The 25009-nt window shown below is 34.6% G+C and overlaps 1 protein-coding gene across 2 annotated transcripts in view; it reads right to left on the reverse strand.

Annotated features, from left to right (window-relative positions):
• Positions 1-25009, reverse strand: part of CEP85L (centrosomal protein 85L) — a 96351-nt gene that overhangs the window by 22007 nt on the left and 49335 nt on the right. For both annotated transcript variants that reach the window (XM_081141327.1, XM_081141326.1), the window contains exons 4-6: positions 9644-9765; positions 7233-7350; positions 3015-3194 (exon numbers count right to left, since the gene is read on the reverse strand). In XM_081141327.1, coding sequence (XP_080997453.1) covers positions 3015-3194; positions 7233-7350; positions 9644-9765 — 420 coding nt within the window. The remainder of the gene's footprint in view (positions 1-3014; positions 3195-7232; positions 7351-9643; positions 9766-25009) is intronic.

A 25009-nucleotide genomic window follows, 5' to 3' on the forward strand; every position in this document is an offset into this window, starting at 1 on the left:
CATGACACAGAAACAGAGCAGTGAGGTATAATTTCAAAGTCAGTGAAGCAAGTCATTCTCTGCAGGAATGAGTCCAATTCTTATTTCTTGCAAAGCTATATTCAAATGTTTTATGAGAATTAAAAAAGGAAGATGCCTACAAATAATTAAAGCTGTTCTGTTACTAACAAACTTGCAAAGGAATTGCTTATCATGGACTATAGCAATGCAATCAAAGCTAGGAGGACTGACTAAAATAATCAGATACTTAGGAACTGGTAAGGGGACTAGCCAGACGAAACCACACCTCAAGGAAAACCATTATTAAGGCACTGGGGCATAATTAAGCTTGCAGCCTATATTCTAAAAATTACATAAAATAAAGGTGTGCCTTACCATTAATGTCATTTTAGTATTGATGAGCACCTACTATAGAACACAGAGAGTCCATGATACTAGAAAATCCCAATTTGTGTAGGCCAGACCTCAGATTTCTATGTAGTAGTAACTTTTTTCACCTTTGCAAGTGAAATATACTCTTTAAATATCATCTTATATGCAAAGCTCTTTCATACTTAAGATCAATTAAAAACAATATGCATATATAGTAGCCTAAAAAGTGAACTCCAGACTCATATTTACTTTAAATCACCAGTCTTCCAAACATTTAACATTCTTTTAGAAATTTACAGGGTTCTAAAATATTTTTTACAGCCTTTTCCATGTTCACCAGGGAAATAAATGCCAGTAATTAGAGGTATAATGGAGTAGTCCTTTCAAATTTTAATAAAGCTAACACTTGTCCACAATTTAGTTTCTTTCATGCCTTATCTAATTTCTTTCAAGTTCAATGTATAACAAATTTTATTAAAATAACTTCAATTGGAAAAACGAATCACATCTCATTTATTCCATCAGTATCCATTTATTACCTTGGGTAAGAAGCAAAACTGGCAAAACAGAAAAATCTTATTATTTAGTGGGGCTTTCTCAGGATTAAAGGCAAGGATGCTGCTGCTATGACAACTTAACTTGTGATCTATTACAACTCACAGACTGCAGGCACTGAGGGGACCTGAAAGACTATACAGTACAATTCACCTTCTGAATGTGAGTCCTAGAGGTCGTTAGTGACTTAACTACAAGTCTCAGAGACAGAGCTGGGATTTGAGCACAGGTTGTCTGACAGGACATTAAAGCCAAGTATACTTTCAGATCTGCAATACTAATAACCAGGTTCCCATAAATGTGATAGCAACCAGCTGTGCCTGGACTGCACATCAGCAAAGCCTGTTCCTGCCTTAGCAAATAACCGTTTAAGTCATAGAAGTAAACATAGCTAACCAGTCTATTTTTACTAAATGTTCCCAAATTTACACTTAATTAAGTGTCTTAAATGTGACACAATGCTGTCCTCACAAAGCAGCTGCTGGACTGGCTCAGTCATTGTCTTCTGCAATGCAAAGATGTCCTCACTTCCTTCGTTTTCTTTGGTTGGTCAACTGCCTTCTCTGCTATGACACCAAGCTTGCTGCCCTTGATCACAAATCTCTGCCAACACTCTCCTATACTAGATACCACCTCTGTTATCTGTTGACCGCTAACTGATAACCCATAACCACTGGGTCTTTGTTTTTTTCCAGCCCTGCTCACTAATGAGAAACTCTTTGTTATTGTTTTGTTTTTTAACTTCAAAGTTTTGTGTTGTTTCTGGTTAACATAGGTTACTGAAGTTTGAACTCCAATAGCGATCCCCAGGTAAATGAGGCATCACTAATCTTTCCTATTCCATTTATAAAAGTATTTTTCTTTCCAGGAAGTGTTACACAACACTAAGACCACGTTTAGAGGCAACAGGAGGTTCAGCCCTGTTTTAGAAGAGGTTAACAAACAAATTTTCTTTATTTTAAATACAATAGTTAAAAGAGATTAGTGAGGGAATGTATTTTTCTAAATTTTTTATTAATCATTATTAGAACCAAAGCATCAGCTGTGGAGCTAAATTGTCTTGAATTTTACTCCTAGTTTTCCCACAATTTCTATCTACATGCAACTAGACAAATTACTCAAATTACTTTTCTCAAAGCCTCAGTTACCTCATTTTAATTTTTTTTAATCTCTCCCAAGGATATTTTTCCCATTGCCTTTCAGAGTGTGTGGAAGGGGGTGGAGGGAGAGACATCCATTGCTTGCCTCCCACACGCGCTCTGACAGGGGCCGGGGATTGAGCCTGAAACCGAGGCACGTGCCCTTGGCCGGAATCAAACCCAGGACCCTTCAGTCCATGGGCCGATGTTCTAACCACTGAAAAAATTGGCTAGGGCTGTTACCTCATTTTTAAAAACGGGGGCATAGTATAAATCTCATAGGGTTTTCTGAAGATTAGGATTAAATAAGAAATGTATCTCATGCACACATAAGAAAGAGCTCATTAAAAAGTAACTTATTTTATTATGATGCTTATTATCATCACATTAAATGATTTTCTGTCTCCAAAATAGTCAGTCTTGACCATCATTACGGAGAATAAATGAGGAAGAAAACAATTAGATCCAATCTCCTGTGGGTCCAAAGTGCTGTGCAGTTAGTGGGTCTATTTTTAGCTTCTACACTCCCCTCAGAAACTCAAGTCATCTCCACACTGCCCCACCCTCTCCATTCACCCCTTCCTCAAGCTTCCCTGGCACAGACATTTCCATCCTTAATTGCTTCACTTCACAGAGAGGCCATTCCTTTCTTTCTTTCCAAGAGTACCTCTTCCACCTTGGTGTCTGTTATCCACCTTTCCCCATTTCTCTTAGGAACTGGCTTCATCATGCACCCACTGACATCTTCAATAGTCTTTCTTTAGTCCTTTGTTCCTCAGGCTAGATTGACAGGCAAGACCCCCTCCCTTGTCACCATGACTTCATTGCCCATACGCTATTCTCCCCTTCTTCCCCCAACAATTAAGTTCTAAGCACTTCTGATGGGGTCCATCCCTGTATGTTGAAGAAATGTTGTTGACCTAACTTAACGCTATTAAAAATACCTACCTTTTCCTCCAGTTTCTTTTTCTCTTCATTAAATTGGCTTATTCTTTGTTTGAGAAACTGATTAAGCTGTAAAACCTCTTTCTCAGTAGATGCCAGCTTTTGCTCAAGCTCCTCTTGCTGGGAACTGGACACTGACTGATCAGGAAATGGAGTCTGGAGTGAAGTGTTCTCATATTGTGACTATTAGGAAAGGAAAAAAACCCAGGTAAGATTAAAAGTTAACTGTCTTGAACAATTGAAAAGAAATTGGAAATGAGGTACAGTAGATACGGTACATACAGAGCTTGGCATAAATTCCAGCTGGCCACCAGTTTAATAAAGTGTTACACACAAAAACAGAAAGAAACTGTCAAAGTACAAAGCTTTATGTGTAGTAGCTATGGAAGAGCTTTGTAGACAGGCATACACACACACACACACATCTTCAATGAGGTCTTGAAGAACTCAGACTGTCCCAAAGGTGAAGATGCAATCCAAATCATATAAATCATATAAATATTATTTATCATGTACTGGGTATGTCAAAGATTACAAAGGTGGGCACTGCCCTTATATAAACTCAAATTACAATTAGAGGCATAAGAGAAACCCTCATATAATTATATATTGGACACAATATAATATTGTAGCCAAAGAAAAGTCATCTTAAGTACAAAGTGTCAGGAGGTGTGAGGATAAATGATGACAGAATTGGGAGAAAGAAAAAAAGGCTGGCTTTTGAGATAGATTTTAAAAGTAGGAAAGATTCTAGCAGGAATTGATAAAAGAAAAAAACCGAACATCTTAAAAAGGCAAAAAATGGAATACATGTAGAGAATACCCATGTCTAATGTATAGGTTACAAGAGCAGAGAGTATAAAGAAATCTAAGTATTAAAAATCTAAGTGGAGCCTGGCCAGGTGTGGCTCAGCAGTTGAGCGTCGACCTAGGATCGAGGCGATCGGGGTTCGATTCCAGGTCAGGGCACATGCCCGGGTTGCAGGCTCACAGCTGATCAATGACTCTCTCATCATTGATGTTTCTATCTATCTCTCTCCGTCTCCTTTCCTCTCTCTGAAATCAATAAAGATATATTTTTTAAAAATAAAAAAAATAAAAATCTAAGTGGATCATATTATAGAATCACAGGCTCAGAGTTTAACCTAATTTGTAGAAAATGGAAAGCCTATGATGGTTCTAGAACAGGAAAGTAATATAAATTCCCTGGTATTTAGCCCAGTCTTTCTTCGTCAGTCTTTAACAAAAGAAAAAAGAGTCCACATTTTGTTTTTATGTTTTCCATGAACTCCTGTTAACCACAGGTTGAAATTTTGGTATAAGGCGTTATAGTACAAATCACTCTTTGGTTCTACCAATTCTACCACTAAAACAATTCAGAAAGTTTGAATTTTAGAATAAACCTACTCTTCATTTTCTACCTATGAGACTTGGTGATGTCTATGTCTCAGGACATCATGATTATAAGTTTATTAAAAGTTCTTGATGGGAAAATAGAAGTTCTTTTCAAGAACATGTCTTTCATCTATAAATTAATAAAAGAATGTTATTTTATTTCAAAAATTTGCTTTATTTAACCTAGAATATACAGAATATTAAAGGTATTACTTTCTTTGTTTAATGTGTTATGTAATTAGGACAAATAAGCTATGAACCCTAAAATGTGCATATAAAATGCTGTGCATTAAAACTGATGTTGTTCATAGATCCAAGGTAGAAATTCCTTTGCTAAAGAAATGTTTTATCATCATATCTGTTGTTTCTTCAAACCCCTGCCATTTAATCAGCTCTCTATATCTATCCATGTAATACTTCCCCCTTTTAACTTCCCTAATCTTTTAAAATCAAATTTATCAACAATATTTTAATTATCCACATAATTTAAAATCCTTCTGATATTTTAGTAGCCTAGTCCCTCTCCCATATCCTTGCACATCTGTCCTTGCTGACTGGCTTGGAGAGCCCTCTACTGGCCTGATGCTGTGTCAAAAAGCATTTTCTTCAGCTTTCAGAAACACATTAAATTTTACATGTTCCTGGTTATATAATAATTATTGTATAATTCAAGTAAAACTTTTATTCAGAATAATAAAATTACAAGGAGAAACAGCATGGCTCTATTAAAATACTGTTATGAGAAATAAACCCTTGCATACACAATGAAATGTTTTTTGACAAGGTGCCAAGAAGATTCAATGGGGAAGAGAGTTTTTTCAACAAATTGTTCTGGGAAAACTGGATTATCCACATGCGAAGAGAAAATAGACCCTTATCTAATATCATATATAAAAAAATAACTTGAAATGTATCACAACCTAAATGTGAGACCTAAACCTGTAAAACTCTTAGAAGAAAGTGCATAGCAAAAGTTTCATGTCAGTGGATTTGGCAATAATTTACTGAACAGACACCAAGGCACAGGCAAAAACGAAGATAAACTGGACTTCATGAAAATTAAAATATCTTGTACATGAAAAGACACTATCAACAGAGTAAAAAGGCAACTTGGAATGAAAAAAATATTTGCAAATTGTATATCTGATGAAGAATTCATATCCAGAATACATAGAGAACTTCCAAAACTGAACACAAAAAGACAAACAACTGAATTTAAAAAAGGGCAGAGGTTTTGAACAGACATCTCTCCAAAGAAGATGCAGAGATACAGGCACACCTCATTGTATCATGCTTACTGTTGCACTTGGCAGCTACTGCATTTTTTTACATAATGGTGGTTTGTGACAACCCTGTGTTGAGCACGTCTATCCACACCATTTTCCCAACAGGCTCAGATGATGATTAGCATTTCTTAGCGATAAAATTTTTTAATTAAGGTATGCGCATTGTTTTTGAACACATAATGCTGTTGCACACTTAACAGACTACAGTATGGTGTAAACATAACATTTATATTCACTGGGAAACCAAAAAATTCATTGGTTTACTGGTAACGAGCTTTACTGAAGTATTCACTTTATTGTGGGGGCCTGGAACCAAACTCATAATATCTGAGGTATGTCTGTATACAAATGACCAATAAGCATATGAATAGATACTCAATATTATCATCACTAGGGAAATGCAAATCAGAACTACAATCAGATACCACTTCACATCTATTAGTATGGCTATTATCAAAGAACAGAAAACAACAAGTGTTGGCAACAATGTGGAGAAAATGTACCCTTGTGCACTGTTGGTGGGAATGTAAAATGATATAGCCACTGTGGAAAACATGGCAGTCCCTCAAAAAAATTAAAAATAGAATTACCATATGATATGATCTATCAATTCCATTTCTGGTTACATACTGGAAAGAACTGAAAGCAGGGTCTCAAAGAGATATTTATACACCCATGTTCAAATAATATGTTAATGGCAACATTCTTCACTGTAGCTAAATATGGAAGCCACCCAACTATCCACTGACACAAACAGATAAGCAAAATGTGGTATACATACAACAGCTTTAAAAAGAAAGGAAATTCTGACACATGCTTAAACATGAATGAACTGTGAGAACATTATGCCAAGAGAAATGAGCCAGCCACAAGCAGATCAATATTGTATGATTCCACATAACGAGATACTTAGAATAATCATAGAAGCAGGAAGCAGATGGTGATTGTCAGCAACTGGGGCAAAGAACACAGAGGTGCTGTCTAATGGATATGAGTTTCAGCTTTTATAAGATGTAATGTGCTATAGAGATAGATGGTGGTTTACAGTATTAGGAATGTACTTATTTAATACCACTGAACTGTACACTTAAAAATGGTTAAGATGGAAGATGGTAAATTTTATATGTATCTTAACACACGCAAAAAAGGAAAAAAGTATGAAGATAACTCTTCCACCCCACACTTTATGTAAACGTATTAGAAGGGCAAAATCTCAAAGTCTGATAAAGAAAAAACGAAGTGCCAAATAATGTATTTTTATACTTTTGTTAAAGTTAGAGGATAAAACACATTTACATACGTTAGTGATATACATCAACTCTGGAAGAACGTAATAGAAATTGAAAGCAGTAATTCCTGTGTATGTGGGGGTGTGAACTGAACAGATAGATGGGGGGCAGTACTTGGATATCTTTTACTATACATATAAATATGAACCAGGTGAAAGGGTTATTAATTCAAAAAATGTCCTAATCTTAGAAGCTAAGTATAAAATTAAGATGCTTTATTAATAAAACTATGAAATTCTCTGTAATCTTACCTGCAAACTAGATATATAAGAATCCCCACAATTTACGTAGTGTTCTAACATGGCATGTTGTGCCCGTAATTCATTATCCCTTATCTGCTCATGCAGGTGGGTAATTTGTTGCTTCTGCCTGCAAAACATAAATTGAAGTAATGGTATAAAAAATATACATTTCTAAGAGACAGTTAAAAGCAGAATTTTTAGTATTTTAATAATTTGACATAAGAGTTAAAAGTATTATCAATCTTAAAATTCATAACAGGAAACTGAGCAACTTGAAGGACTTTGTATTATTTCCTGGATATCCTTCTACAACATACAAAATAAAATCTATATTATTTTAATAGATTACATCAAGAATTATCTGTATTCCCTACTGTCACAGAATGTTTGTGTCTCCCCAAAATTCATACCTTAAGTCCCAATGCCCAATTTGATGGTATAATTAGATGGGGGCCTTTGGGAGGTAATAGGTCGTAAGGGCAGAAGCTTCAAGAATGCAATTATTATCCTCATCAAAGAGGTCCCAGGGTAAGTATCCTTATCCCAGGCCCTTTCACAATTATGAGGCATAGGAAGAAGATGGCCATCTATGAATCAGGAAGTTGGTTGGCTCTCACCAGACACTGAGTCTGCTGGTGACTTGATCTTGAGCTTCCCAGTCTCCATAACTGGGAGAAATAAAATTCTGTTGTTTATAAGCCACCCAGTCTGCGGCAGTTTGTTATAGCAGCCCAAATGGACTAAGACACCTATTAATTTATACCCAATAAAATGCTAATTATAATATTGTTCAAAAAATAATAAAAGTCCATTGATTCTGACTGTCTGAAGAACAGTATATCCATATTAATAAAGGTCTGAATTTTTATCTGTTTTTAAAAAGTGCAGCACAGGGAATATAGTCAATAATACTGTAATAACCCTGTATGTAATAACTATGAATGTTAATATTGTAATAACTAGACTTATCAAGGTGATCACTTCATAAAGTATAAAACTGTCTAATCACTATGTTGCACACCTAAAACTAATATCATATTGTATGTCAACTATAACTAAAAAATAAATTTTTAAAAATAAAATTAAAAGTATTAATTTCAAGGCTGTACAATGAATTGAATCATAAGTGTTCAAAATGTAAACCCAACTGGATCTATAATTACTCAGATATAAAATTCACTTGTATTAGAAAAAGCAAATATTTTCAAAAGCTTTTTCATAAAATCAATTAAAACTGTCTTCTACATCTTCATTCACTTGTAAAGTATGGACATATCAAGCATTAAGCATAAACTACGTGTCAGGTTGTGTTCAAGATAGCAGAGAAAATGGTAAAAATAAGAAAGTCCAGATGTCTGTGCTCTAGTTCATATTCCAGTAGGTCTTTACTTTCTAAGCAAAATCTTTTGAAAGTTCAACTCTTAAATATAAAGGTTTCAGTTAGGGTTTAATTTTAAGGCTAAAATGTCTACTACTTTATCCCATATAAGCACATGAAAATAAGTGTAACTAGCATTGATTAAATACCTCCTCAAACTATTTCCCAATTTCCATGATACAGAACATGCTTAATTATCTCAAAAGTATGCATAAAAGACAAAGACCCAATATATATCACAGATAATATAATTAAGTAATATTAGGCTTATTGCTCAAAATAATCAGAAAACTGTTAATAGTAGAACCTTTTTTTCAGAGCTTTAGTACTCAAATATGCAAAATTTTTGGAATGTCTACCTCAATACCCAAAATTCTTATCTGTAAGTCATTTAAACATTCATGATTTTCATAGTTTCTGTGTCTTCAAATCTAACATACATTAGTTAAAGGAAATTATGTTAAAGCAACTTTCCAATTTGATATTTCATAAGTATAAAATACAGACATTATCTTGCAGCTTTGACAGCTCATTAGCATTGCAGCTTACTTGCAACATATACAAAAATGAGTTTCCAAATAATGAATTACTCTAATGTAAATGGGAGGATGGTAGAAGACAGACAGACTGACCCGCCAACCAACCCTCAGTTCTGAGTGAGGTTCTTAAAGGGACTGAGACTGGGGAAGGGTAGACGTGAGACATCAGTGTATTTTCATGGTTCTATTTTTTTTTCAGGTGAATATAATTATTTTTTTTTTTTATTGTTCAAAATATTACAGATGTCCCTCTTTTTCCCCATTGATCCCTCCCACCCCACACCCACTCTTTGTCCCAGGCCTTCACCATATTAGTCTGTGTCCATGGGTTATGCATATACGCATATAGATTCTTTAATCTCTCCCTGAATCTATTTTGTTCATCAGTTTATTATGTTCTATTTTTTTAAACTCTACATAGTGGATACAAAGGTATTTTTTTAAATCTACATTTCTGTATGTCTGCAATATTTAGTACAGTGATTTTAAAAAAACAGACTCACCGATCAATTACAATTTCTTTTTGCCTTAGTAATCCTTCTTTTATTTTCAGCACCGATTCCCACTTTGTGAAATCCCGATAGCCAGAAGGTGAGTAACTTTGACGAGATGATCCAGCCAAAACCTGCACAAACATGTTTATACTGTTAGTATTCTAAAAGCGTCTAAAGGAAATATTTATATACCATCTAGTATTTTCCCAATGATTTTCATTAAAAAGAGACAGAACTCTGCCTTTGAATATTTTTGAAGACTATCTGAAATCACACTTGCGAATATAACATAACTTGAAAATCCTCAAAGAAATTCCAAAGTAAAGGTACAAGTCTAATGAAGAACTGGTGACAAGAGAACACTTAACCTGGCTTATTAGAATACTATGTATAAGACCTTGTTCTCATTATGTTGTGGAAGCTTTCTGGAAAAAGATTAATCATTTCCTGACGAAGAAGGGCAATAAAAGAATGTACAATGGCTAGACTAGACAAACATTACCAGAAGGGTTTCCAAAAGGAAATAAAAACAGTATCTGTAGCACTCAAATTTCAAATTATCATTCATTGCATCATTTAATTACATTAAAATTTCAAAAGCTGAAGTGTTTGCACAAAGTAGTAAATATATCCATAGAAACTATGATTATTAAGCAGACAATCTAGATGATTACTGGCTTCCAGGGTAAATGGTATCATTTAGAAAAAAGAATTCTTAGAATTTAAGAAAATTTTGAGATATTTACAACAAATCAATGACAATAAAAACCAATATGACAGATACCCTCAAACTTCTATCATTGAAACAAAAATTTAATACTGGTGGAAAGGGTTGAACTGTGTCTCGTCAAAAAGATGTGTTGAAGTCCTAACCCCCAGCACCTCAGAATGTAGCCTTATGTGGAAATAGGGTCTTTGCAGATACAGCCAAGTTAACATGAAGTCATTAGGGTGGGCCCTAATCCAATGTGACTAATGTCCCATGAAAAGGGGAAATCTGACCACAGACATGCACATGCACAGACAGGAGAGAAATTCTCAACATGTGAAGATGAAAGCAGAGATTGGAGTGATGTATGTACAAGCTAAGGAAAACAAAAGATTGCCAGCAAAGTACCAGAAGCTTGGCCTGGAAAAGAAATTCTTCCTTCACAGCCCTTAGAAGGAATCAACTCAGATGACACCTTGATTTTGGATTTCAAACCTTCAGAACTGTGGGACAATAAATTTCTGTTGTTTAAGTTACCTGGTTTGTGTTCTTTGTTATGGCAACTCCAGGAAACTAATACATTGGTATATCAAGCAGAAATATAAATTCCTTGACAAGCTAAATGATGCTATTTAAACACCACAAAGCAACCTGAAAAGAATTCAAATGTGCAGCAATATTTTTATCCTTTGTTTTTTCAAAGATGCTACCGACAAGACTTAGTTCTGAAAAAAACCACTAATTGTGTGATATCAGCTAGTCACAGATTAAAACCCTTTAAGGTGATTGTCAAGCAATACTAGAACAGGATGTTTGGGGCAGAAGAAAGACAGGACAAGATGAACAGACTAAGAAGAAACTAGGTGACTACAGAGTACATAATTGTCAGGAATAAAGAAAAAGGAAATTTTCCTTGTAGTTAAGATGCAAATACAGCCCTAGCCAGTTTGGAACAGTGGTTAGAGCATCGACCTGTGGACCAAGGGTCCCAGGTTCGATTCCAGCCAAGGGCACAGGCCTTGGTTACAGGCTCACCCCGGTAGGGGCACAAGCGGGAGGCAACCAATCTAGGTGTCTCTCTCACATTGATGTTTCTCTCTCTCTCTCTCTCTCTCCCTCCCTCCCTACCTCCCACTCTTTCTGTAAAAGCAATGGAAAAAATATCCTCCGGTGAGAATTAAAAAAAAAAAAAAGATGTAAATACAAAGAATTACCCAATCAGCAGTACGATAGTCTTCCTTACTAATCTTCAACCCTAATTCATAAAAGAATTTTTAAAAAAAGAATGTGCCCTGGCCGGTTGTGCTCAGTGGTTAGAACATTGGCCTGTGGACTGAAGGGTCCCAGGTTCAATTCTGGCCAAGGGCACATACCTCAGTTATAGGCTCGTTCCCGGCCAGGGTTGGCGAGTGTGGGAGGCAACCAATTGATATGTCTCTCTCTCATTGATATTTCTCTCTCTCTCCCCTTCCACTATCTCTGAAAAGCAATGGAAAAAACATATCCTTGGGTGAGGATTTAAAAAATAAAAAAGAAGAATGAAACCTAACCACCAACCAAATGCTGCAGGTGGACTTAAAAGTATTTTTAAACAGTGGTTTATATCTGCCTATCACTAAAAATGACAATTATGGAGACATTTTACTTTCTATGGCTTTTAAAATGAGGCCATACTGTATGCTATCTTAAATGAAGTTGTAGAATGCAATGTGAAGTACCTAGAGCAACATTTTTTTTAAATCATAGTGAGAAGTCTCAAACAGCAAGGCAGCCACTGTACCTATCCACAATGCTTCACTACTAAAAGACATATAGAAAAGGAACAACTGATGAAAATTTGTTTTTATTATAATTCACAGCAGTTCAGGCTCCAATCCTGACAAGGCTAAAAGAGAATCTCACAGCAACAACACAGGATTGTTTTGTACTACACATGGAAAAAACGGGGTCTCTACCCTGGAACGACTTATTTTTTTAAGTTCTAACACATGGACTAAAGAGTAAGAAGAGAGTTAGATTATGTTCAAATCGGTCCTTCCTCACATTTCCACATTACAGTCTCACAGAGGTTATTCTTCAAACGCTGCCGATTTAATGCTTCAGCACGTTAAAAGTGTCTTCCCCTTTATTTATAAAACAGAAATGGTCTCCTCTTAATTACACATCTGGCAGGCTGAAGAGAACTTACAAAATCTTACTAGTACCAATTACCTATTTGGTTCCAAGCACTGTTCCCAAAAGCAGCTGGGGGCAGGGGAGAAGGGCTGCCTTTTCCCTGACAGTGACACAAACGGAACTCTAGTACACACAAGTGCGTACTTTACACTTCTTGGTAGCACTCTTAGCTTTGGAACATTAACACATGGAAGAAGGAAGGTAGCCAAGTCCAACTGCCTTAAAACTTCCACACTAAAAGTTACTGAAAATCAAGGCCAATATAAAAGTTAATGTTTTCTTTTGTTTTATTGTGGATCAGTAGTTATCATGGTTTGGACACTATGCTCTTACACAACACTGGCTAACATGAACAGAAAAGAAGCAGGAGGGGCAATATCATTCTTGGAAATCAAAGTTCAGCCACCTCCTCCCCCACAAAAAAGGCATTAAATGAGAATGAGAAAGTTTTATATTGGTAAAAGGCAAAATTTGCCAAAAAGATAAAATAATCACAAAAGCTTATACATTTAACAGTATGTCTCATATGAAGAAAAACTATTAAAAATAAATGGAGAAATGAATCCATAATCATAATGAAAACTTTAATACGTCTATCTGAAAGAGAAAAATCAGGTAGAATACAAGTTGGCAAATTCAGTCCACCATCTATTTTTGTATAGCCTATAAACTAAAGATGGATTTTATATTTTTAAAGGGCTGAAAATAATCAAAAGAAAAACTTTATGAAACATGAAAATTATATGAAATCTAAAACTCTGGGTCCAGAAGGAAGTTTTATTGCAACATAGCCATGTTCATTCTTTTACATATTGTATATGGCTACTGCCCTAACACTAAAGTTAAGTAGTTGCAAGAGACGTTCTCTTCCCCTCTCTTTCTCTCTACCCTCTCTCGAATAGATATATATATATATATATATATATATATATATATATATATATATATAAATACATATATGTATATGTATGTGTATATATCAGACTACATAAAACTAGTTAGTTATGTGAAGGCTTTAGAATTGTATTGTATGCAATGTATCAATAAACCTAAAACTTCAGATAAAATGGACTTTATAAGAAAATATCAATTACCAAAACTCACTTGAGACTTTTCTGAACTCCAATGATCTGCCTACAGAATCCCTAAAAGGAGCTCAGCTATCATTAATGCTCTCCCTGGGAGGGCCATCAGCTAGGAAAGATGGGCTCTTACCACAGGAGGAGCCTAGACGTAGACACCACGCCCGTCAAACTTTCTCACAGACTCCCCTCCTCCCTTTCTAAGGGTCCCTCATCTTTTCTAAAAATCACTCTCTCCCCTCTAGCAGCCCACACCCACCTGGGATTCGGTGTCGAATCCCGAATTCTATGGCCATGTCCTTGGCTGCCCTCCTTCTTCCCTGGGTACCTTCCATATGCACATGAGATATACATGGGAATACATTTGTTTTTCTCTTGTTAACTGCGTTTTATTACAGGAGTCTCAGGTAAGAACTCAGAAGGGTAGAGATAAAATTATTTTTCTCTCCCCTGTAACTACCTACAGCTGGTTTTTAAGACTTGTCAATATTCTAGAACAAAGAAGCCTTCTGTTAAGACAGAAGACAATCTTGCCTCATAATATGAAAAAGAGAGTAGTTTATATTCAAATGCCCTCTCCCCTGTGACCCATTAGTAACACATTTTTATCCCAAGTAGTGAGAAAACAAGAATTTCTATTCAATAAAATCATAACTGGTCAGGACAGTTTACGTTGGTAGTAAAATATCTATTTTGACAACATTCCAGAAAACACAGGTATTGTTTTGATAGAAGGTGAGTAAGATACTTGAAGAGATATTTGAACATTTCTAGAAAAAAAATGCTTCAAAATTCACACATCAATAAAATAGAAAATTACTGTTGTTTGGCTGTTCTACTTAAAATTTTTAGTCATGTTTCTACTTGACTGTAGCCAATATAAGTAATCAAGGAGAACATGATAGCTTGAACTGATGGGTATACAATTTATATCTATAGCTTTTGAATAACTTCAACTGACATGAACATGAAATCTAAAAGATAATTACAAAGGCATGTTACTGTGTTGAGTTAATTCAAAGTACAGAATAGAAAGGATGTCATCAAAGTAACAAACATTTCAAAATCTATACAGGTGGACATAGGGACACTTTTTACAAGTAAATATTGTTCATACATATTTGGTAGTTACCAAACTCAGGGATGGGAGAAAATTCCTCATTTAGATGTTTACCTAGAAATGTATAAGATACACTATTGCAATGGTGGTTTAGAGAAGAAAATTAGTTTATCAGACGAAGAAGAATCTTAACTCTGCATCTAGACCCAAACCATCCAAATTTATACACCCATACATATATATAATCACTTCTTAGTGTAAATAACAATTTATACTCTCATAACTGAACAGGGATAGTGGGCACCTACAACAACCCCAAATACATGCTACTTAGATGGGACCCAGATGATATGAAAAGTTGCCAAAATGTGTCACTTAATGGTCAAACATGCTTCTAAAATAAGCTCATTATTTGCAGCTGAAAATAGCTCAAAATTCCTTGGCCTTGTCCTGGACATACTGTTAAATTTAGATAATCTAGTGCCACCACACTTCACTGGAATACAACCTCTGTGATTCTTCAAGTTTGTTATCTCTCCTTCATTTGCCTTTGTTCCTTAGCTCATTCACCACTCACAACATGTCAAATAGCACAGCAAATCTTCCTCTGCTTCCTAGAATAGTCTATCTGAAGAGATACTCTATAAGAGCTTTTGAGTAAAAGAATCATAATGCCTCACCCAAAAATAAATTCAGGAAGCTCAATAATGAAGATAAAAATAAACTACAAATTACATAGAATTTAAAGAGCTTTTAATAACCAAGAGAAGGAAAAACATGGATTATATGGTTACTAAAAGAACTGTGTATTACAATAAAATCCGGATCTTACATACTGTATCATTACTTTTTAGTACATTTAATAAAAATCTATATATTAACTAAGCCCATGTAGTTATTTATGAAGTATATTACTACATATTTTCTCTAACCAAAAAAAACATACACAAAAAAATCCTATCAAAAATATATTCTACTGGTAACCTCTTCCTTATAGAAGGAACTGAGTTTTTAATGGTATCATTATTTCTTCATTTTGTCTTTATTACTAACTCTGTAATGCTATCTATCTTCAATGGCAAAAGACTCTAGAAACAAATGATAAAATGAAACTAAAAAGAGGAATATATACTTTTTTTTATGTCTTAAAAATACATGTGCATAAAAATAGAGAACCCTTAAACATATTACTGATTTCCACCGTGCTAGACAACTAATTACTAGTAACTTTTTTTAGAGGAAGGAACATTTTTCCCTCTCAAAAGTCAGTTCGGTTTATGTCCAGTCTGTTAGCATTACCATATTGTTTGCGTGTTTTTTTTTTCAAGCTTATCAGTTTGTTTCTTTTTAAAAAAGTTATTTTTATTTTTATTTCAAAGAGAGGAAGAGAGAGAAACATCCATAATGAGAGAGAATCGTTGATCAGCTGCCTCCTGCATGTCCCCTACTGGGGATTGAGCCCGAAACCTTAGCATGTGCCCTGACTGGAAATCGAACCACGATCTCCTGGCTCATAAGTTAACACTCAACCACTGGGCCACGCTGGCTGGGACACCATGTTGTTGTTTTTCAAATGCCAACAAAGGAATGACCCATGCATGAAACATCTTATCACGGTGCCAAAGCAAAAGTGAAGGGGGGAAATGGTATATCCAAGAATGGAGAGCAAATCAATTACAAGATTAAGGGGGAAAAAAGCTCAAGTCTTAAAATTTAAAGTTAATCAGCAATTTTACTTATAAAACAGATTGTAAACCTTTCGAACCCTTTGTTGTTATGATTTACTTTTTTAAAAACTTAAGGTGAAATATATTAACCATAGAATTTAATAAATTTTAATTTGTTAATTTTAATTAACAAACCTGATGGCTTCTATTGGCAAATAAACTGGGAAAAAAATTAAAGGTATAATTCATAACTCATGAAAGGGATATTGTATAAAATGAAAATGAAGAGAAGTTTATAAAAATAAAATATTTACTATAATGTGGATCTATTTGGACTCCTGCCTAAGGTTATGGATAACAAACGTAGTAGACTATAGAACCAGATTTTATTAAAACAGAGCTAATTATAGTACAAGTGCTAACATATTTCACTTATTTTTAAAAGCAGATTGCCAAAAATGTTTTATCAAGTCTTTTATCAAATTTTACTATCAAGAGATAAAACATATATATAATAATAAATACGTTTTAGGACCAAACAACTGCCTACATTACTTAAAAATGTATAAAGGGGTTTTTCTAAAAGGATGCCATAGGTATCATTCATGATGGTATCTTGTGAGGAGAGAAGGAGTAGGCTTTTACAACACCGTATGTCAGTTGGGATTATCTGACCTTGCTTAACCAAAAAAAGTGTGCTACTTTTTTTTTCTCTTCTGACACTGCAGTTATGAACTATTAAATGTTTTCTTCTACTACACATTAAAATCAGTGTTTAAAAAAATATTTCAAGAGTCAACAGTGGGAAATCTCAGGGTAAAACTGTTAAGAGGAATTTAGACAGCCCTCTATATGTTAGAACATAAAACTGGAGCAAGTTGATTGCTGTCCAGCTTAACATCCCTGTATATATTTTTCTAAAATGTTTAAGAACCAGAAACAGCACAGGCAGGTACTATAATTAGAGTACAATACTAATATCGACAGTGGTTCCTTTTCAAGGCTGTATTCCTTTATAAGTCTTGGAACTCAGAACAGAATCTGACAATCTTTGCTAAATACCGAGCAATATAAAAATTAACTATCTACAAAAGGCTGCCGTCTTCCCAATTATCATTACTTAAAATCTCTATTATCATTTTCAGAGCAATGATATATTTAATAAAAATGTATACACTTTAAAGATTATGGTTCAAAGAACAGTCTACAAACTTACATCTGAATAAAAATCATGTTTCCCAGCCTTTAAGGTCCAGCTTCATTTCTTTCAGACCCAGCAAATCTCTGAGTAATCTACACTACTAATTTAATTTTAGCTTGCATTTTAGAGATAAAATTGAAAGATGTCATTGGTGGCCAGACTGTGTTCTATTTTGGAGATGTGAAGTCTCCAGCACTTTTTGATTCTCTAACAAGTCATTAGACAGATTCACAATTATCCAAATTTTTAATTTTTAGATATTTTATTTTTTCAAGTTAGATTTTTAAAAATAAATATATTAATGCTGGAGTAAAAAATAAACTCTTCAGATATCCATGGCCTCCACTAAACAACAAACCCATAAAAATGAATATATTAAAAAAGAAGGCTAAGAAACAACTCTGCCAAAAGCATCTCTGGAAACTAATGCTAGTCCTGGAACCCACTTACCACCTACCTTTGACTGACTCAAGGACAAATGAAACCAGCAGATATGTTCACATCCTTTTGCTATGCTTTATAAGCTTTTAATCTGGAGATAGGTTAAAGATAAAGTACAGATTTACTGATATATATCAAAACAATGTACAACTCTCAGTACACTGAATTGCTGGCAAAAAGTTAAGAATGTCTATGCATTAAGAAGTTAAGCTTATTAATGTTTTCCACTGAGACACTTTACATCTCCTGCTTGATAAAGTAAATGTGAATTCCACATATCAGATCCATTCTACATAACCTCAAGAATGCCTCTACAATGGAAAAGCAAGGATCAGATAGATGCATTTGTGTTCTACAAACTTAACAAGGGCTAAGTGTGTCACTGCAGGACAAAGGCTATCATGTTTTAGGGCGTCTCACCTGAGGCAATCAAGGACTTAAATGTTATCATCAAAGTCTTCATATAAAAGCTCAGACCTAAATTAAGGTGAGATTATCTTCCCCGTCATTAGTTGCAGTAGCACAGCTCAAAAGGCCACCTGATCAAAAGCAGAAGTGTGACTCCTTTAGTTGCTAGGGTGACTCAGTACATCACTCTGCATGTTTACCAGTTTCAGTCTAGTCCTCACCAAAAAAATTCTATTCTTAGATAATTTTCCCAAAGAAGTTTACCGATATAAAAGGAAATGCTGTCACCTAACTAGCTAAACTTTCAAAATTATTAAACTGGAATTCAAAAGCAAATCAAATTCATTTAAGAGCTTGATCACCCTGAATAAACTAACATTTAGTTATAACAAGTTTTCAGAGCCAACAGACTAAAAAAGACAAAGGGAGATATCAAGTTTATTTACAGAGATTTTCATCACAAGGTTATTTTATATGGTTTATAATGGCAAAAATTATAAATCACCTACTATCCAATAAGAGACTAATTCGATAAATTATGACACATTTATATGCTAAAAACAACAAACTCATTCTAAATTTATAGTATATATTTTAATATATAACCACACCAAAAGTGCCCAAAATATTAGTAAGTTTAGGGAATGTGTGGGCTAATGGTTTGGCTTTCCTTCACCCTTCACTCTCTCTTTTACTTTTGCCTTCCTTCACTCTTACCCTCCAAATATATTTAAACACTTCTAAATAGCAAGAAAAAGTTATTTTCTCAGTTTTTCTACTCTTATCTCTAATCTCCTATCCTTCTCTTCCTCCACCACAATAAGCTTAAAATTAAGAAGGATTTTATAATGTTCCTAACACTTACTTCTGCAGGATCACTCATTCACTACCAACCTTGCGATCTTTCCTGGTTCTCCCCTTACTCATTCATCCAATCATTCATTCAATTAGTATTTAAGAATTACTATGAGCCAGGTTCTGTACCAGGTAACAGTACTATAAAGAATAAATATTGCACCCAGCCGGGCATGGCTCAGCGGTTGAGCATCAACCTAGGATCCAGGAGTTTGCAGTTCGATTCCCGGTCAGAACACATGCAGGGGTTGCAGGCTTGATCCCCAGTCTGGAGCATGTGGGAGGCAGCTGATCAATGACGACTCTCTCATAATTGATGTTTCAACTCTCCCTCTCCCTCTCCCTTCCTCTCTCTGAAATCAACAAAGTTATTTTTAAAAAAATAATAAATATTGCTATAAAAATGAGTTATTGGGTCAGCTCTCAAGGAGCTTGCAGTCTAGTCTAGGCACATATACTCAAAATGCAATAAAAAGAGCCATGATAACATAGGTACATGCAAAATTGTTTGACAGAAAACAGGGAGGGCTGCATAGCAGATACAACTGAAACAGCACATGGATGGGCAGAAAGGGTGGTAAGAAGGAAATTCCTACAAAAAGTAGGAAGGCTTAAAATAGAACAATAGCCTGTTCAGAGAGTCATGGGCAGCTGCACAAGGCCAGAGCACAGAATACAAAGGAATGCGATAAGAGATGAAGCTAGAAAGACGGGGCCTAAAAAGGCCTGCTGAGAAACTCAGTCCCCTATCAAAGGGGCCTAAAAAGGCCTGCTGAGAACTCAGTCCCCTTTCAAAAAAGGGCTGCTCCATGCAGCTACAGAAACATCCTCTAACACAGGAATTCTCAACTTTTCGTGCCATGGACTTATCTGGCAGACTGCTAAAGCCTACTGCTCTGTTCTCAAGATGTTTTTATATGCATAAAATACAGAGGACTCCAAATAATTTTTACAGATATTCCACTGCAAAGGTAGCGAAGCGTAAGTGTGGGCTGTGCAAAATGACTTCTTCTGGAGAGTACAGTAAGGAAGGGGGGGGAGTAACTACAATGGAGAAACCTGACGGACATTACACTTCAGCCAGGTGACCGAAGTTTAACAGTAACAATGGAAACAGTATGTGTTTATACCATGTGAACTTGATATGTGATGAAAATGGCACTTTACCTCTTTAACTTTCCTCTCAAAAAAAACCAAACACTAACCAGTCTAACCATGAGAAAAATATCAGACAAATCCTAGCTGGGGAACATTCTACAAAATATCTGACCCACACTCTTCAAAATGGTTGGGGTCATCAAAAAAGGAAAGTCTGAGAAACTATCACAACCAACAGGACCAAAGGAGGCATAACTTCTAAATGTAATCTGGTGTCCTGGATAGGATCCTGGGTAAGAAAAAGGACACTACAGAAAACTGAGGAAATCTGAGTCAAGTATGGGTATTAGCTAAAATAATGTATCTTGGTACAACACTTGTGACATATTTACCATACTAATGTAGGATGTTAACAATAGAGGCTATGGTGTGTGGGGTATACAAAAACCCTCTGTACTATATTTGCAATAATTTTGTAAATTTAGAACTGTTCTAAAAAAATAAGATGTCCCTTGAAGAGGACCTTGTCATGCACCATCAATAAAGTTCACTGTACCTAGCCAAAATAAATAAACAAATAAAAGATGCATAGGACTAGAAAGAAAATAAATTACACTAAAATAACTTTTTTTAAAAAACAACAACAAATGTGTAATACTTGTGCTTCTTTAATACATTAAATTACAATATTTACAGGCAGGTCTAATTATAATAATTGCAAAGTAGTGATGAATACATAGAGTATTTCAAGCTATGAAATTATCTGAGATTGCTGTTGCGACATCAAATGCACTATTAACATTCTGCAATTTGTGGTCTCTAGTCAAAACTGAAGTGCTAAATATCATGTGGAGTTAAGTAAAAATGAAGATGTAATCTTTCCTATCCAAGTTCAAAGATCATTGAGCTCTACCCATGGACTGCAGGTTAAGAATCATCTTCTAAAGAAATATAGAGAAAAAAGTACTAACACTGAATGGACACTGTGTTGCAGATTCTGTGTTGCAGAATCTAATAGTCATTACACATACTTCATTCTCATTAAACCCTCACAACAAACCCATTCCACAGATAGGGCAGCTTATGGAAGCTGCATTATGATCACGTGACCACAAATGGGTTCAAATTATATAGTCTCACTCCAAATGAATATTCTGACAAGGCACCTCTAAAACCAATTTCCAGCCCCTAGTTGTAGAATTTCTGAGGAATACTCTACTGATTATACCAATGCTCCTATTTATTAAACAACTTTCTGTTTAGGCTGAATCAGGCTAAAACGAAAATGTACCACTTCCTAGAGCTCCGTTTGGACTAATAATAATGAGCCGCAGCGAACCAAAAGGGAAAGGATAAGCACAGAAGCTTCCCACTTTTGTACAAACCTGAAAAGAAAATTTGTCTCCATTTACCAGCTCTGACCCACACAATCAGCATCCTAAGGTGCGTGCGTATGCATGTGAGTGCACACCTATGTATGCTTTTAAAGCAAATACAGCAACATGTAAGCTATCTATAGTATATTTTATTCAGTCCATGGCAGTTTCTTAGTTTATCCAAGTAAGTACTATGAATTCTCTTTCTTAGAACTAGATGTGCTTATACTACAATGATCTATCCCTAAGCTTCATTTTCAAGTGAATGTATATATCTGGCAGGCAAACTTAAAGCAGACTCTAAAAATAAAAGTTTTCAACAATTCATCTATCGTCATCAAAATTTCTTAGTCGATGTATGCTACTCTATAAAATCTATATTCAAATTTTGATTTTCCCCCCAAACATGCCAATCTGTCAGTGAATTATAACTGACATCTGGATTTGAATCCTCAGTCTCTCAGCAGATGTGTCATCTTTGACAAATAACTGTAAACCACTTTATGCTTGTATTTGAAGCCTACGTTTTGTATTTCAGTCATCACTGGCAACTGATAAGAGATTTTTATTATGAAAGGATTGAAAGAAAAACATGCTTGTAGAGCACTGAGCAAATGTCAAACATTATTCACACAATATTTTTCATACTGGGTTTTAATTTTTAAGTTGTAAATGTTCCCTTAGCAATGTTCACAGAGAATCTTTGAGGAAATATCATTTTTCTGTTAGTTTTAGCTGATTCTTTAAATAATGAGAGAATTGCTCTAGAGAATGATTTTATCTTTCTTTGGGAGAAGCCAAAATCATCTCCATTTAAGGACACACAGCAGCCACTGCAACACATTTTAGTTACCCATAAGAAAGCAGGCTGAGTTCACTCTGCTATAAGCATAAAAAAATTAATATTAACAAATAGCTTTCCCAGAATTACAGAAGAGATCTAAAAATTAGACTTTGCAGGTCTGGTTATTTAAGTAAATCTAATATATAAACAAAAATTAGAATAAAACAGAAATCACACCTGGTTTTTCAAAGGAATTATTTTCCCACTTCTACCTTAAGATAAACTGTCCTAAAAAGTTCAAAATGTCATTCTATTACTAAAATTTCATTTATACAGTTATTTTCAGGAAAACTGCTAAATTAAATGAGGCCCTTCCTATTAGAAATAAAATTTCCAACACATACACACCTACTGCCAATAAAGTATCTAACTAGGGTGCTACTGATTAGGAATTTGTGATTCTCTTTTGCTAGAATGTTACTCTTGATTCTGTGTCAACTTATTAAAATTTTAGTACTTTACGGTAATTTAATGCAGCTATTATAAAACCCTAAATACTTAAATTGTAAATCTTACAACTTTTCTTGGGGTGACACAGTATGAGAATTACTGTTTATAAATATATTGTTAAAGAAAACACAAATGTATTAAATACATTTATTAGTTCTTACTTTAACCATAAGAAAAAGCTAATTTTTTAAAACCAAATTAGTTATTAGCGTGGCTTTCTCACACACATAGGTATGAGGAAAGAATGTAAAATAAAACAGGAAAAGGTATAAAATTTGTTTTCTGTGAAAATGTTTATTGTCTTGCTAGAAGTTAACACTATGAAGCTGAAGAATTAAAGCAACAGCAGGAACAGCAGCAGCAATTCAATAAAAGGGGTTTGGCTTAAGCCAGTATTATTATTCTCACTCTATTAAAATTCCTATTACTATAAGTATTTTAGTTCTTCAACATTATCACTATCAGTATACAATCTTTTCTAAGCCCAAAAGCTGCATGAGTCTTTAAAAAGAGCTTTTCCACCCGAAGCTTATTTTTTTCATTTATCTATCACATACTTTTAAAATTAAAAACAAGAAAATGAGGCACAAAGTGTTAATGACCTTTCCACACCTAATGTAAGATAAATGACATTCTAAAAAGTTTGGGTGTGATTAAGACTAGGGCTAACCAATCCTAACTGCAGAATTCCTGTGTGACATCATAAGACCTCCCTAAAACACTTTTTCTCCTCCACCTACTTCAATTGTTCCCATAAATCTGGTAACAGAGAAAACTTTCCAGCTAAACGCCCATAAGACTTCATTCTACTCACAATACTCTACATATTGGGATCATCACAACAGTCAAGGTAAGAAACAGATTTCACTGTTTTTGGTAATTCTTACTTTCTGCAATTCAAACTTACTAAACTTTTAAAAAAAGAATCATATACTGTAAATTTCAGTTCAAAGTTAGACAATAAAATATGACAAAATGCTTAATCTCTAAATAAATGCTTATTCATTCAGTGACAGTAAGAATAAGACAACTTTAAAATGATAATTACATCCATCTTTGACCCTGGTTTTTGGTTTGTCATTTTAATTTGATTTTCACTTTTGTTTTGCTTTTCAAAAGTGCGTTTCTACCAATTAAAATATCTTTCAATTACATTACTATACTTGGTGGTAGTGGCGATTTGATTTCTCCAGGCAAAGACAACGGCTGCATTTTACTTGTTACTCTGCTGAGAAACGGGGTGGGAGGGGGTGGTCTACTCACATCTGGGACACTAAGAACAGTCGTGTGACTGTACAACATGCACGATATTGGCGTGGCTATTCCACTATCATCATTATGATTCCCTACGGGGAATATTAATAAACTGAGGCTTAAAAATATATAATATAAACTATTTTTAAATGTTTTTGAAAACTTTTTGCTCTCTATAAAGTCAAGTCGACTTTAATAAACACTGCTAAAAAAACCCCAAGCTTTAATAAATTGAGTTACTTAAATTCAGTATTATATCATCAATAACAAGTTTGGAAATTTTAAGACACTTGTCAAAAATACATGCAAAATTCTAAAGTTACAGAGAGTAATGCAGCACTTTAAAAACAGACTTTATTTTGGAAGCAAAAGATTCTTAAATATCTCATTTGAGTGAATATGATAAAATGAGGGTTTACTCCGCCTATTAACGAATATAACTTTACCAAGTTACTATCTCTAATGTTCCTTAGTTTCCTCTCCTGCATTTAGTAGAGAAATAAAGGAAAACGGGGGGGGGGGGGGGGGAAGAAATGCTTTAGGAATAAAGTTGCCATAATAAATTGCATAACTTCTGTTTGAATTCTACCCTAGTCTTAATGTTATAATCCTCAATGTAATATATGAAATGTCTACATTCCTAAATCTCAGTCATGGCATAAAGAATAAAACTTCAATTTTATTTCATTCTTTTTATTTTTATATGTATATCAACAAAATAAAGTTTACCTATAGAATTCTAAGTTCCTAAGAGA

Source organism: Miniopterus schreibersii (assembly GCF_964146895.1).
Source record: "Miniopterus schreibersii genome assembly, chromosome: 6".
Taxonomy (NCBI): Eukaryota; Metazoa; Chordata; class Mammalia; order Chiroptera; family Miniopteridae; genus Miniopterus; species Miniopterus schreibersii.